The sequence below is a fragment of the Euprymna scolopes genome, chromosome 40, assembly GCF_053919585.1.
Source record: "Euprymna scolopes isolate OS-2025 chromosome 40, ASM5391958v1, whole genome shotgun sequence".
Taxonomy (NCBI): domain Eukaryota; kingdom Metazoa; phylum Mollusca; class Cephalopoda; order Sepiida; family Sepiolidae; genus Euprymna; species Euprymna scolopes.
Genome location: NC_136521.1, coordinates 38,902,395 through 38,917,357, shown reverse-complemented (window position 1 = coordinate 38,917,357; position 14,963 = coordinate 38,902,395). Strand labels below are relative to the sequence as shown.

General features: G+C 33.2%; 1 protein-coding gene across 12 annotated transcripts in view; it reads right to left on the bottom strand.

Moving 5' to 3' along the window:
- Nucleotides 1–2,487: 2,487 nt before the first annotated feature.
- Nucleotides 2,488–14,963, bottom strand: part of LOC145265495 (paired box protein Pax-6-like) — a 1,005,138-nt gene continuing 992,662 nt past the window's right edge. For 6 of the 12 annotated variants that reach the window (XM_080121382.1, XM_080121379.1, XM_080121381.1 and 3 more), the window contains 3 exons: nucleotides 14,745–14,864; nucleotides 13,031–13,159; nucleotides 2,488–8,757 (listed from right to left, as the gene is read on the bottom strand). In XM_080121382.1, coding sequence (XP_079977508.1) covers nucleotides 8,642–8,757; nucleotides 13,031–13,159; nucleotides 14,745–14,864 — 365 coding nt within the window. In that variant the 3' untranslated portion in view covers nucleotides 2,488–8,641. The remainder of the gene's footprint in view (nucleotides 8,758–13,030; nucleotides 13,160–14,744; nucleotides 14,865–14,963) is intronic. The other 6 variants (XM_080121386.1, XM_080121384.1, XM_080121385.1 and 3 more) reach the window with 1 other exon arrangement.

Here is a 14,963-nt window from a genome sequence, read left to right as displayed (position 1 = left end):
TTTTGTTTTGTTTTTTCCTAAACAACTGGAATGGACTTTTCTTGGTGGCCGAACTGTTAACATTGCAGATGTTTTTCTTTTTTTCACACTTTATTTTCCTACTTTTACTCATGACTCCGGGTTTGATCCTTCCTACTTACCTACCATAACATTTTTTAAAACTCCCCCCCGTCCCGGAAACAAACACCCGGGCAACGCCGGGCACCCCCGCTAGTATATATATATATATATATATACTACCAGAATGATTTCACGTTTCCATGATTGATTTAAGGATAAACGAATTCTAAATCCTTAATTCTAAGACTTGCATCGTCATCAAAATCGGTGATTTCCTGCTCTAGTTAGAAACGAAGTGTCGTGCAACAAGAAGAAGCTTTATATGCCTCCGTGCAGGTACCTACTCCACTGTACATTTTAGTATATAATCTATATCTGTGTATCTATAAAAGTTAAAATGGCTGCAGTGTGTGTGTGTGTGTACAATTCCCTTCCAAATAACAGTGTAGAGACTCCAAATTTTACATAAGGAGAGTTGCGATTTGGGGAAACTTTATTAATCGGCTTTCGGCCAGAAATTTGGTTCTTAAGGGGTCAAAGTACAACGATTTGACCTTTGAAAACTTTAACAAACTCCTCCACCACTTTTGGGTCTAAACACTTGAAATTTTAAATATAGGTTACTTGAACATGATTTGAACCCAAAAATATAAATGCTAAGGCGTCAAAATTTGGGTTAATTTTTTTTAAAATTTGATCTTGGCGGTCTCTACCAAATTACTCAGCCAATTTCTAGTCTTAATATTTGAAATTTTACATAAAGCTTATTCAAAGCTTTTTAATCTGTTTGGGTTGAAAATGTGAGCTGCCAAGGGGTCAAAGTTCAAAAGATTTGACCCTTGCTGTGTCTAGAAAACTACTTAGCCAATTTTGGGTATAAACATTTGAAATTCATGCATAACGGGTATTCAGGCATGAGGCAAGCATTTGAATCAGTTTTGGGGCGAAAATCTGGCTGCCAAAAGAACTGACCTTTGCAGACGCTACCAAATTCCTCCGCCAATTTTGGGTCTAAAAATTTGTAAATTTTAGATGTGTTAAATTTCACATGGTTAAAACTGTATATTTGCATTTGAGACCAAAATAATAAATGTTAAGAGGCAAAAAAAAAAAAAATACCTTTGCGGTCTCCACGAAATTATTCAGAAAATTTTTGGTTTAAACATTTGAAATCTTACATGAAGTGTATTCACACGTAAGGCAAGTTATGAACGGTATATAAGACCCGAGCCAATTCGGGATGAACTGCTATTATATATACCTATAAATGTAAAATTATCTGTGTGTGTTTGTGTGTGTACATTTCCCTTCCAAACTACTTTCTCAAGTTTCAGTCTACAGACTTAGAGGTATGACATAAGGGGTACTGGGATTTGAGAAAATCTTTATAATTTGATTTCCAACAGATTTTTTTTTTCTGTTAAGGAATCAAAGTTCAACGATTTGTACCTTTGAAAGCTCTACCAATCGCCTCCGCTAATTATGAGTCCGAAACAATAAAAGTGTAGGGGTCAAAATTAGGGTCATATTTAAAAAAAAAAATGGCCTCTCAACCAAATTTTTGTCTGAACATTTGAAATTTTACATAATGTGTACTCAGTCATAAGGCAAGCTTTTTTGGCCGAAGATTTGGCTGCGTCAATGTTCAGAAAAGTTCTCTATTTGCGGTCTCTATTAATAACTAGCATACTATTCAGCCAAATTTAGGGTGAGACGTTTTAAATTTTACATACAGGGTATTCAGACATTAAACAAACTTTTTAATCAGTTTTGGGGCGGAAATTTGGCTGCCAAGAGTTTAAAGTTGAAAGAGTTGAGCTTTGCAGACTCTACGAAATTCCTCCGCTAATTTTGGGTCACTTGAAATTTTAGATTTATGTTACCTGGACATGAGTCAAACTCAGTACATGAGGCCCGAGCAAAGCCGGGAAATCTACTGTTGATTTTATAATATTATTTCATAGAAATGATTTTAATTAAATTTAAAATGCCAAGTAAAGCATTATGTTTAAATTCCGTCCTAAACAAAAAAAAAAAAAACTTCATTTTGAACGCGCCCCTGCCTTATAAAAGAACCTACTGCACATTTTATAGCTGTTCTGCTTGGGCAGTGAAAAAAACTTCTCAAATGCAACTACTATGTAGAAGAATGTTAACATTTCTCAAAATCGTACTCTTCCATCTTTAATCGTATTTTTTTCCGATTTTATATAATTATCAGAGGCATTCCGATACAAAACATAGGTAAACAAATATTTATTTTTATTCAATTCTGTTCCATTTTCCCGGGCGCTTTTCTTATTTATTTATTTACAGTTTCATATAAGCGCACGAAACTGCATAACTGAGTTGATCATCATTTGTAACGAAAAAAAAAAAAAAACAAACAAACAAACAAAAATTAACAAAAACAAATAAAATATCAAATACGTTTTTACTTTTACAACTCTTCAAAATTTGATTTCAAATTTCGAATTATTGCTTGCTTTATTATTGAACAAAAAAAATTATGAACATATACATATATATGTATACATACACACCTCCACACGCACACACATATATATATGTATATATAGCATTTTTCAGTCTTGTTACAATGCGGCAAATTGGCGCAATACAGTCTTCCTACAACAAGAATTAAACAGGAATCATTAGAGATTGTTTTGTTTCGAGAAGATAAGCTGACCCGCTGTATTTAAGCACCCAGTGAGGTATGTACTCACCAAATGAAGAACGGGAGGAGCAACAAGAACTTCTTTGTTTTTTTTTTAATTTGTTTTTGTTTTTTTTTTAATTAGATATGTGTGTATTTTTTCCGTATGTACATAGATGGAGTGAATTCATTTCATGTTGTCATGGTAACAGATCGACTGAATAAAAATAAAGTTGAAAACGAACTTTGGGGATTTTTTGTTGTTGTTGTTGTTGTTGTTTTCATATGTTTATTTTGTGAAAACGTTTTTTTTGTTGTTTTTTTTTCTTCATTATAGTATTTTTTCTCGTGTATATTATGTTTTAGTCCAAGATTTGTCAAATAAAAAATGTCTTTCATTGAATGTGTCAATCACTTGAATTATTTTTCTTATCTAATAATAATAAAAAAAATTAAATAATAATAATAATAATAATAATAATAATAATAATAATAATAATAATAATAATAAGCCTCTAATTTCAAAAATAAAAGATTCTTTTTTTTAAAATGATGTATGCATTAATCGAATCTGTAAATGTTCGATCGTTAAAAAAATCCAACCAATTTTTTTCTTTACAAAAATTCTGTAAATCATTCAAGATACATCGTAATTAATTTTTCTTTTTTTTTTTTTTTAAAGAATACAAAGCTTCCTTTTTTCAAATCCTTAAATGTAGCAAACGCTTTCTTCTGGTAAAAAGTAACATTTAAAAAAAAATGTAATCAATTTATTATGTTTTTTTTTTTTGTATTATTTTTTTGTTATCTTCTTAGACGCATGAGTTATAATAAAAGACGTGCTCAAGTATTGAAGACCAAACTAGTATTATTTTTTGTTAACTCTGTGGCCGAATCATGACACTCAGAAATCCTTAAGACAGAAAGAGTATGGAATCTTCCTGGCGACTTATTTTCGTGATCAAGTTGAGAATTCTACGAGCCATGGCTTGAGTTTATGAACAATTGATGTTTTGTACCAAACTAAACAAACTTTCTAAAGATTAAAAGACTTTAAATAAGTCCAAGATCTTTATACGGCCTGATATTTTAACAAGTCATTTTGGAACATTATTGAATAATGATGGGCCGGTTTTAGGACGAACATTAAAGCATTTCGATTTCCTTTGACAGATCTCCATCCTTAAAAACGAATTTTGAATTTGTACCTCCCCCGAATTTTTTGATTTACTTGTAAATTATGCAAAAGTTAAAAAAAAACCCTCATCCTTTCATGCCTATACAAAAGTATTTGTGTGTATATATATATATATATATATATATATATATATATATATATATATGTGTGTGTGTGTGTGTGTATGCGTGTATATGTACATATATTGATATGTAGATGTGTCTGAACGCAATCATACATATATATATATCAATATATATACACACATATGTACATATAAATATATACAAATATATTCATGTATGCACACACATATATAAATGCGAACATATATGTAAGCAAATAATATATATATATATGTGTGTATGTGTGTGTGTAAGTATTTTGCAACGTTAAGCCTGGTCAGTACTAAAATGGGGGGGGAGGCCAATTGAGAATTCCTGGTGCTATGTTTGCTCTCCACTTATCTCGGCGTTGTTTCCAGTCATCAAGAATTTATCCTTGCCATTGGACTCAAGCAGTGCCGATTCAGAGTATAGTAAGGAGTTGCGTAAACCTTGCCTTACAGTTACACTCGCAGCTAGCCTGACAATTGGTATCCATTGTCTCTTGAGGCTGAAGGGAGGCATAGAGTAAGGGTGTATTTGGTTCTACCAATAAAATTGGCGTTTCAAAACAACAAATGGTGTCATAGTAAATAGGACTGGATTAAGAAATAAATATAACTATTGGCTTCTTATACAGCCCATTCAACTGTGAGCTAAGGTTGTATACAAGAAAGTAAAAAACAACTCTCTCTCTCTCCCTCTCTCTCTATATATATATACAGAATTCTATATGTCATCAGTAAAGTATGGCAATATCAATAAAAATACAAGATATCTATTGAGCTCTTCCTGATTCCTACTGAAGCCAAACGTAGGACAACACCAAAAATTTGGTAAACAAGCTCCATATTTATGCTGCATGTTACACAGATCGTATATATATATATATATATATATATATATATATATATAAACGATCTGTGTAACATGCAGCAAAATTTTGGTTTGAGAAGACATGTGATTGTTCATAGGAATACCATTCAACCTCCAGAGGAAGTCAACTCGATGGATATTGCTCAATTTGTATGTCAATTCTGCTTCAAGATGTGCAAATCTGCGACGACAAGATTAGGAGAAAACAATGTGACGGCGATCATCTGGAAAGATGAAACAATCATATATATATATATATATATATATATATATATATATATATATATATATATATACATATACATATATATACATATACATATATATATACATATATATATATATGTGTGTGGGGGGGTGCATTGTTACAGTGGTCCGTTACTTTTTACAACTGCAAGTGAATTACACTCGATAAAATAAATATGTTATCATCCCCAGGGGCGGTCGCCTCATGGAGAAAATAAAGCAGTGACGAGGGCATTGTCAATAATCGCACTGCAATATGGATATTCCGGCAGAAAATGTTCTGGGATTTATTTTTGGCCTGAATGATTCTAAGACGCAACATGTCCATTCTGATAACTATTAAATATGCATATCCTATCTACCCAGGCTCATCATATATAAGGCATAAAAACTACTCAAGCTCTCCTACAATTGACAATGTTTACATTGAGAGTTCGCTTAAACTCAGCAGGTGCGTAACTACAGTGTTGAGATAATAAGCGTCGAACTTTCGTTTGGGTTTCAATCCAGGCTTAAGGCAGCTGCTTGTCCAACAGTGTGTAAGTGTTGTAATACAACTGAACACTCTAAGGGTGACATTTTTTTAAATGAATATGCATACGTATTCATATAATAGTTGTCTCCTAACGATTTTAAGTGACCTGCATTCGATGAGAGATACGACAATTCAGTTAGATATTGTGTATTTTTGTAGACAAAGCCTCAAATTCTTTCCTGTTTTACATTTTCTAATGTTTGAATAAACAAAGGAAAGAAACATCGGTCGCATCAATCCGCCTTCAAAATCTGCGTTCCAAAGATTTAATTTATGTAATTCCCAGAGTTCTGCTTTAAGGTTCGCAAGAAAACATACAACACCAGATGCTTCCTCCAACATATCTGATCCCGTGCGAGATAAAATCTGTTTTACTAAAACTTTGCACGGCTGTATTTATTTGCTTCCCCACGAGGGCAAATTAGGCACAAGGCCGTTTTTTTTAGTGTGGGGAGAGGAGGGGAGGGATCCAGTTCCACTGAGGTTGAACTGGATAGTAACAATTGGTATGAAGGGTTTCCCCTACGTTGACCAAAACTGATTGCTACAAGAGCAACGGTCTGGTTGTATATATTTGCTTCCCCACTGAGCAAATTAGGCCAAGGCCGCTTTTTAATGTGGAGAGTTAAGTGGGGGGGCACTTTGCCCGATAGGGAACTGGATAGTAACATTTTGTATGAAGGGGTTCTCCTCCATTGACAAAACTGATTGCCACAAGAGCAATGGTCTGATCAATCAAATACCATATGTGGGTAACCCCACATATGGTATTTGATTGCAGTATCTGCCGGAACAGATACTACACTTTGATCTTTTGTGGTAAAAATTTGCACGGCATCCAAAGCTTTCTGTGAGTGAGTACCTCAACTCATTAATATATATATTTTTACACAAAGCAGGTGCACAAATCGACTATAGAAAAGAGCGACTCGCATGGTCTTTTTGTTTCTTCTTTAGCTTCTGTAGGGAAAGGCGCCACGTCTTTCCAAGGATCACTTCACTTACCCTTCGTATTCAGGTGTTGAATGTTAATCAAGTTGGGATCAAGTAGCACTGATGTTAGCATTTGCTACGATTCGACCTAGAATTGAACTTCGATCTCTGAGTCCATTAAGCTAGCACTCTAATATTTATAACAAATGGGTCAATGTCAAATTCAATTACTCTGAACTGGTGAATATTTAGGTATACAGCTCTAAAAATTCACACTATGTTTCAGAGGAGTTTTAGTCATCTTATCAAATATGTGCCCGGGCATATTTTTTTCCAAGTACCCATTCTGATAATCTACTGGTTTAAGCTTTAGATTTTTTTGCAAAGAAATCCGGAAACAATTTTGCGCAATTTGTGTTCATAACTAGAAAATCTCACAATATCTTCCTTCCGAAGAATTAAAATAAAATATCCGAAAGCATAAACCCGCTGCTTATTACTTTGAGGATTCTGAAATAGAATACGTTTGCCTATTTTTTTTTTCAGCAGAAGAAAGTTAACCACGTGGAAGCAATGTTGTTATAATAATTTAAAATAATTAATTACGATAAACGGGGACTTTGTTGCTGCCCCTTACAAATATGTCATGGTTTTTTTCTCCGGCAAAGAGAGAGCGGTTTGTTAAAAGAAAAATAAATAGTCCACAAACTCTGAAGTAGCCATTTTTTTTTGTTCGCTGGGCACGTACACAGAAAAGCGGTGGGTGGGTGTGTATATATATATATATATATATATATATATATATATATATATATATATATATATATATATATATATATACTTTTATTTTTTTGTTTTATTTTTCGATTTTAGTTTTCGTAATTATGCAACCAAATAATTCTGTTTTTTTTACAACTTGGATAATTGTCTGAATTTTCTTTTTCTTTGAGTGTAAAAATTGTTAAGAAAAATTATGTTTTGTTGTTGTTTTTTTTTTTCTATGAAAAGTTGTTCACTTTTTAACTGATATTTCTTTTTCTTTGTCCGGAATATTGCGCCAGCTTCTAACATTTATTGAATATGTTAAGTTTAGAATACTAACTGTTCAAATGAGGAGTATTTAAAAAAAATCTTTTTGCGTTTGTAAATCTCAAGTTTTTTGTCATTTTGTTTTTTTTTTGCTTATGTAATTCCAGTGTAAAAAAAATGTAAAAAAACAAAAAAGTTCGTTTGCATCTGTTTTTGTTTTCTTTGTTGATTTTTTTTACCAATTTTAACCGTCTTTTTGTAATATATGTTTGTTTGTTTTTCTATAACTGCTGTTTTTATAAGTTTTTTTTTGTATATCTCGTTCACAGAGTGTTCATTTTGATATATTCAGTTCCATTTTTTATTATTATTATTAATGTATATATCTTCATTTTCCAATTTGACTCAACTTTCGTTATTGTCATTTTTTACATTAATTTTCGATTTTGATACCGTCCGAAGCAAAGTACAATGCCGCTATACATCCCCACGCACCTTCTCGATAATATTACGACCATCTCTTATCTCTGCTTGTTCTCGCTCCTCCTCCTCCTTCTCCTCACTTTCTTTATCAATCGACAAGACTAATACCACCATTACTACCGCCATTTTGAACTCATTTGTACACTCTCTCACACACGCTCACGTAGAAAAAATAATAATGTTGGTTTTCAAATCGATTCTCTGTGGCAATCTTTATTGTATTTTATTACTTAGTTCTTTGTATTTATTAAATTGTCTGTTGGTGTCAGTTTTCTTGTCGAATTCAGATTTGAATTTTATTTTCAAATTCTTTTGTTTCGACTCTGGATTCCTCCATTACGAATCTATTTTTTTTTTTTAAATGTCTTTCTTTCTTTTTTTTTCAAACAACTCGCTGTTGTCGATATTAAACTCTTCTTTACAAAGGTAAAATTGAAAGGTGAGTCGTTTTTTGCTTCAATAATCTCAACATTATCAATTAAAAAAGTCTGTGCCAATTAATAATAGCATTCTGTCTCCATTTCGCCGGTATCCGAGAACTGTCACTGGAGGCGAGGCCAGTATTGTGAAGCCATGGAACTCATGTGATGGGTACTCATGTCCTGGGGACCTCCGCCGGGTACCTGAATCGGGACAGATACTCCTGGTGAGATGAGACCTGAAATAAACATTGAAAAAAATATTATTAACATGACTTGGACGAAGATCTTAATAACAACTAGCATGGCCTGTGGAAATTCCACAGGGGATTCGTTCATGTGCAATATATTGATGTTAGCATTCTTTAAATATTCAGTGTTAATGGAGACGCTTTGATATTATTGTAGCTTTTTTTGTTAAAGCTGAAAAACTATTTATGTAAAGCCCGGTCGTAAAGTACGCTTAAATATGATATTTTAATTCTTGCAGATTTCGTATATATTATTATAGAGTTAATGTTCTATCGATTTTTATATGTTATAAAGTTGTGATTTCAAAAATAAAAAAAATATATCCATATGACTTGGCTGCATTAGCTTGAATCGAAACCGAAATAAAAACTTCTGAAAAAAAATAATATATATATATATATATATATATATATATATATATATATATATATATATATACACACAAATATATATACATATATATAACTTGTTCCTTCAGCCATAATCGAAACCGAAACCAAAACTTATGAAGAATTCTTGATAAAATTATTTATAAAAAAATAGATGACTTAAGTGCCATCAGCTATAGTCGAAACCGAAACCAAAACTCATGAAGAATTCTTGATAAAATTATTTATGACAAGAAATAGAAGAACACAAACCACCTGAATGTAAGCGTGACACACAAAAGAACACACACGCTATCATATTAATATATAGATGATAAAATACACTTAAAAGAATTAGTACGACCTAAATATTTTAGAGTAAAAGTTCTCAACCAGGGGTAAGATATTTATAACGTCGGAAGTAAATAATTGAAGTACTTTATAATTTAAAAATAATTATTTCTTTTCAGATTGTCCTGTCTAAGAAACCTAATATACATTAACGTCATAATTTAGGATTTGTGAAAAGGTTTTAGTTCCTTTAATTTTATATTTTATTTATATTTTGCAGACTATTATCTTCAGTTTTTTATAGTTTTTTTTTTTCACATTCTTCATTTAAATGACAATCCACACATCTCATTGGTCATGGCAAATAGTCATGCGTTAGAAAAATAAATCAGCTCACGTCTTAACACTCTGTTGTTTAACTCGTTTCTTGGCGCATTTACCGCCTTTATCATGTTTTGTACCGACCAGACACCCCCTTCTATCTGGCGTGATTATTACCCATCCGAAAATCAGCTGTTCGATCATCAAAAACATCCAAAATTTCATATAAGAGGAATGCAATATCGTACACATTACTTAGAAATTTCCATAAAGATTTACTAAGCAAAATGGCAACCATTAATGTTAGTAGTTAGAGTATTCATTTAAATCAGAGGTTTTCAATCGGGGGTAATTTTATCCTTAAGAGGTAAAAAAAAAAGTTATACAGTCGAGGGAAAATAATTGAGACACCTGATAATTTAAAAATAATTATTTCTTTTCAGATTCTGTCATGTCTAAGAAACCTAATACAAATTAACTTCATACTTTTTCATTTGGAAAAAAGTTTGAATTCCTTTATTTCTATCTTTTATTCATTTCTCTTACAAACTATTATCCCCATCTTTATACTCGTTGTTTCACGACGTTTCAAGCACTCTTTTAGCCTTCGTCGGGTGGTTAACAGCGGCGGGATAGGAATGCTGAATATCTTTACTGTATTTTCAGTAATCACTGCCTTCGATAGTTGTTGTCGTCTTATCACGTGTTTTGACCGCCAACTCCTCTAACCGAATTTAGGTAGGATTGAAACTGTTATATTCAGACAATGTTCATCCCAAACAATGGTACAGTGCCAATTTGATGTCAAGCGCTACTATTCGGGACCAAACTTGAAGGGATACTATGTAGGAGAGTTGGCTGCGAAATATCTGTTTACAATACAGTTGAAGATCTGCATTTCAATGCAATCCCGGACGCAGGGACCAAGGGAAGTAATTCCAAACTTTAGCACTTCGAGTAAAGAATCTCTTTGCGTCGAAAGCTTTCCGGTATCTATGGATTCTACAGTGCAGGCGTAAGGATGCTGATGGTTTGTCGGGGGTATTTACATCTTGGGGAGGCAAGAGCTTTGAGTTCATCGGGGCACATTCCATTAAAATATTATAAAACAGTCACAGAGATGCAACATTTCAGCAGTACACCAAACGTTGGTGTTTGGTTTCAGTGCGAGACCTATCAGGTGGGCGACTCGTTTTTTGAACCCTGTCTAGGAGCAAGGAACTAGTGGCAAACACACCAGCTCACGGGTATATAGAGACAGACTGCTATTTTCACGAGTATATATATAGAGAGAGAGATATCTATTTTTACGGGTATATACAGAGATAGACTGCTATTTTTATAGGTATATAGAGGTATATTGATATTTTCACATGTATATGTATGTAGACTGCAATTTTCACACGTATATAGAGGCAGCCTACTATGTTTACAGGTGTACAGAAGTTGATTTATTTTCACAGGTATATTGAGGTAAACTGCTATTTTCACATGTATATATACGTAGATTGCTATATTCACAGATATATAGAAGTACCTATTTACTATGCCTCCCCACAGGACAGAGTTAGACATCAGGGTCGTTTTTTAACGTGGAGAAAAGGTACAAAAATAAAAATTGTCTCAGTCGTGAAGGATTTCTCCTCCACCGAAAGAGAACAAGAAATAGAAGTGCAGCATCTGAAGAACAGATACTACACTTTGATTTTGACCCGAAGGATCGACGCCTATTTTTACGGGTATATAGGGTGGATTGATACTTTCACAGGTGTACAGAGGAAGACTTATTTTCATAAATATAGAGAGGCAGGCTGCTATATATCGAAGTAATCTACTATTTTTATGTATGCTGTTAATTTTTAAGGCATCTCGACTGATATTGTTATTTTAAAGGCATAACCATATATATTATTTTTAAAGGAATACAGAAGTATCTCGCTATTATTAAAGATATATAGAGCCAGACTCTTGTGTTTTAATGTATACAGAGCAAGAGTGCTATTTTTAGAGGTATGGCTATTTTTACGGGTATATAGACGAAGGCTGCTTTCTTCACAGGTATATAGACGAAGATTGCTTTCATTTTTGATAGGTAGACTGATATTTATACATGGATATAGAGCTAGACTGCTATTTGTACATGGATATAGAGGTAGTCTGCTATTTTAATATGGATATAGATCATCATCATCAGGACGGGCTCCTTGCCCGGATCAATGTGACTCTTCCTCTCCAAAGTTTCCTGTCTTCCATCAGTTGCCTCAGATCTACAGGTTCACAGTTGGCGTCGTGTGCTATTTGCTGGATATACGTGAACTAGGTCGTCCTTTGCTTGCGCGTCCGTGTTGTGGAGTCCATAGTAATACATCACTCACCAATTCATGCTTGCTCCTCTTAGACAATGACAAGCAAATCGTATGCGTCTTTCTCTGGCGGTATTAGATATGGCAGGTAGATTGCCATAAAGTTGCTGCTTCGTGGGATGATTTTGCCAAGATATGTTTAATACTGTTCGTAGCATACGGGTGTATGTGCCGTCTAGTTTTCTTTCCAATCTTTTGGTGAGTGTACATGTAGCACCGTAAACAAGGACATACTCTACCACTGCCCTGAAGAACTTCCTTTTCAATTTGTTAGTTAGTCCCGAAATCCATACTGAACGCAGCTCATCACATGCGGCCCATGCTTTTGAGATGCGAATTTCGATATCTCTCTCTGTGGAAACTATGTTGCTGCCCAGATACGTAAATTCTTCGACTTCTTTCAGTGTTGATCCAACCAGAGCCCTGATCTCCCCTTTCACACTGAAAGTCATAAACTTTGTCTTATCCACATTAATGTCAAGACCAATGTCATTTGCAGACTTTTCTAGCTTATGTAACAGTGTTTGCGCATCAGCAGTGTTGTTCGCGAACATATATAGAGGATATAGAGGTAGACTACTATTTTTAAGGATAGACAGAAATAGAACTTTATTTTTAAAGATATATAGAGTTACAGTTTTATTTGTGAAGGTATATACGGATAGAATCCTATTTTTAAAATATATGGAGGTAGACTGCTATTTTCTAATAATCCGAGTTCGAATCACAGGATGAGACCAATCGAAAATATACTATTTATAAGAATCATACATTTAAAGTTGTTGAGGGTCGACGTTTTTGTTTGTTTGTTTGTTTGTTTGTTTATAAGACGAGCAAAAAATATACATGATAAAACTGCGAACGTGCTAGGTGGTAAAGTCGAGGGTTATGCGCAGACGGGACATACGTGAACTTACCTGTTGAACCTCCGTTGGTACTGTGGGGTGGCATATGAGATTGCATACCAGCCGCCGGGTTGCAAGATGATCGCGAGTAGTTACTGAGGGATAAGGGGTCGTAGCTTCTTGCTGTTCCTGATACATAATCTGCAAAAGAGAGAGAGATAGAATAAAACTTCAGAAAGACGGACATTTTGGAGTGATTTAAACGGTTTCACGGCAAGGATTATTGCGCGAAAGAAAAGTAAATCAGATTAGGATATTAATGTAAAGGATTAACAATTGATTTTCGTCACCATTAAACATGACAAACGTATAAGAGTATATATATATATATATGTATTTATATATATATATATAATTATTTTTTTTACTATAATAATTAAATACATAAACACACTAGTGTTTCATCCTTTCGGGAATCTTCAGTGCAGGGTGTCACGATTAATACCAGTCGAACGATTCGAACCCCCGCATCACGAGACATCTCTGGCTCGGTTTAGCGAAGACCTAATCCATTCGGCTACCATTAACCGCGTGAAATAACTTCGAATTTAAACATTTTAATTTTAAATGTTCATTTACGTCAGTCAGAGAGTGATCTAATCGTCATACGATGATCTATGCATAAGAGCTAAATTGACCGACTTTAATTCAACTGAAAGTGTTGCACGATAAGAAACGAATTTCTTAAAGGGGCTGTCATAATTATATATATATATATATATATATATATATATATATATATATACGTGTGTGTGTGTGTGTGTGTGTGTGATAAATCACAGATTAGAAATCAAGTGAATGTTCCTGTCAGGTAATAATTTCAGGACGATACAGCCACAAAGGTAAAGCTCAATATATACCAATAGAGCAATCTAGAAGTTTCATGGTTAAAATTAACTTCTGTAGATTAAAATATATACAAATATATTTAACTTGAAAATGTATTGTTTCAAATAATAAAATCTCAACTTAAATATATTTGCATGCATTTTAATCTACAGAATTTTATTTTAATCATAAAACGTATCTAGCTAGCGAGCTACCTATTTGCATACATGTTTACAGGAAAAGTATGCTTATTCAATTATATATCTCCCTTTATTTATACAAATTCTTGATGCAGTTAGATATAACGACAGAGCGTTTAAAAATAGATGAAAATATATCTATCTTCCAAATTCCAAGGTGTACAATAATAACGTATTTCCAAATAAATAAAAAAAAATAATTTAAAAAATAAACTACAAGAAATTCGTTTAGTTTTCTCCTTGAAAATTAGCCGTATTATACCAACACGTTTTTTTTTTGTCTTTTGCATATCTGACGACAGAAATCACAGTCTTTTTAGAGACATCTTTTTCAGACATACGACAACCGTCAACAAGACCGGACGTATCGTTTTCTCTCTTCGGGGAGTGGGGGCTGACCCCTCAGGGTTTATGCTACCAAAAAAATTAGGAGTAAAAAAAATTTAAGAAACAGAAAGTCTCAGAAAATATACTTAAAAAAAACATTTTATTTATTTAATAAAATGTTTCAGAACTGTTTTATTTTTCTATTATTTTCAAATTAAACCTACGGAATGTTTTATAACATGTGACAAAACTCTTGTTATTATTCTTATTATGATTATTATTATTACTATTATTATTATTATTATTAACATCCGTTTTATTATTACTAGTTGTAATAATAATGATGGCATTAAGATTGTGAAGACAATGACCTTGCCAAACACGAGAAGACTCCATCATATTTCCGTAAAGTTCTCCAGCATCCGGCTCAACGTTATTATCCGTATCGGATTTTAGTCGGTTCAACCCTTCTTTGTACCACTCCAACATATCTGTGGAAGAGTAGTGGGAAGAGTAAAGAAAATAGGCGCGGACGTGTGACAGATAGATAGACAGACAGACAGACAAACAAAAAATAATTACATTTTTCT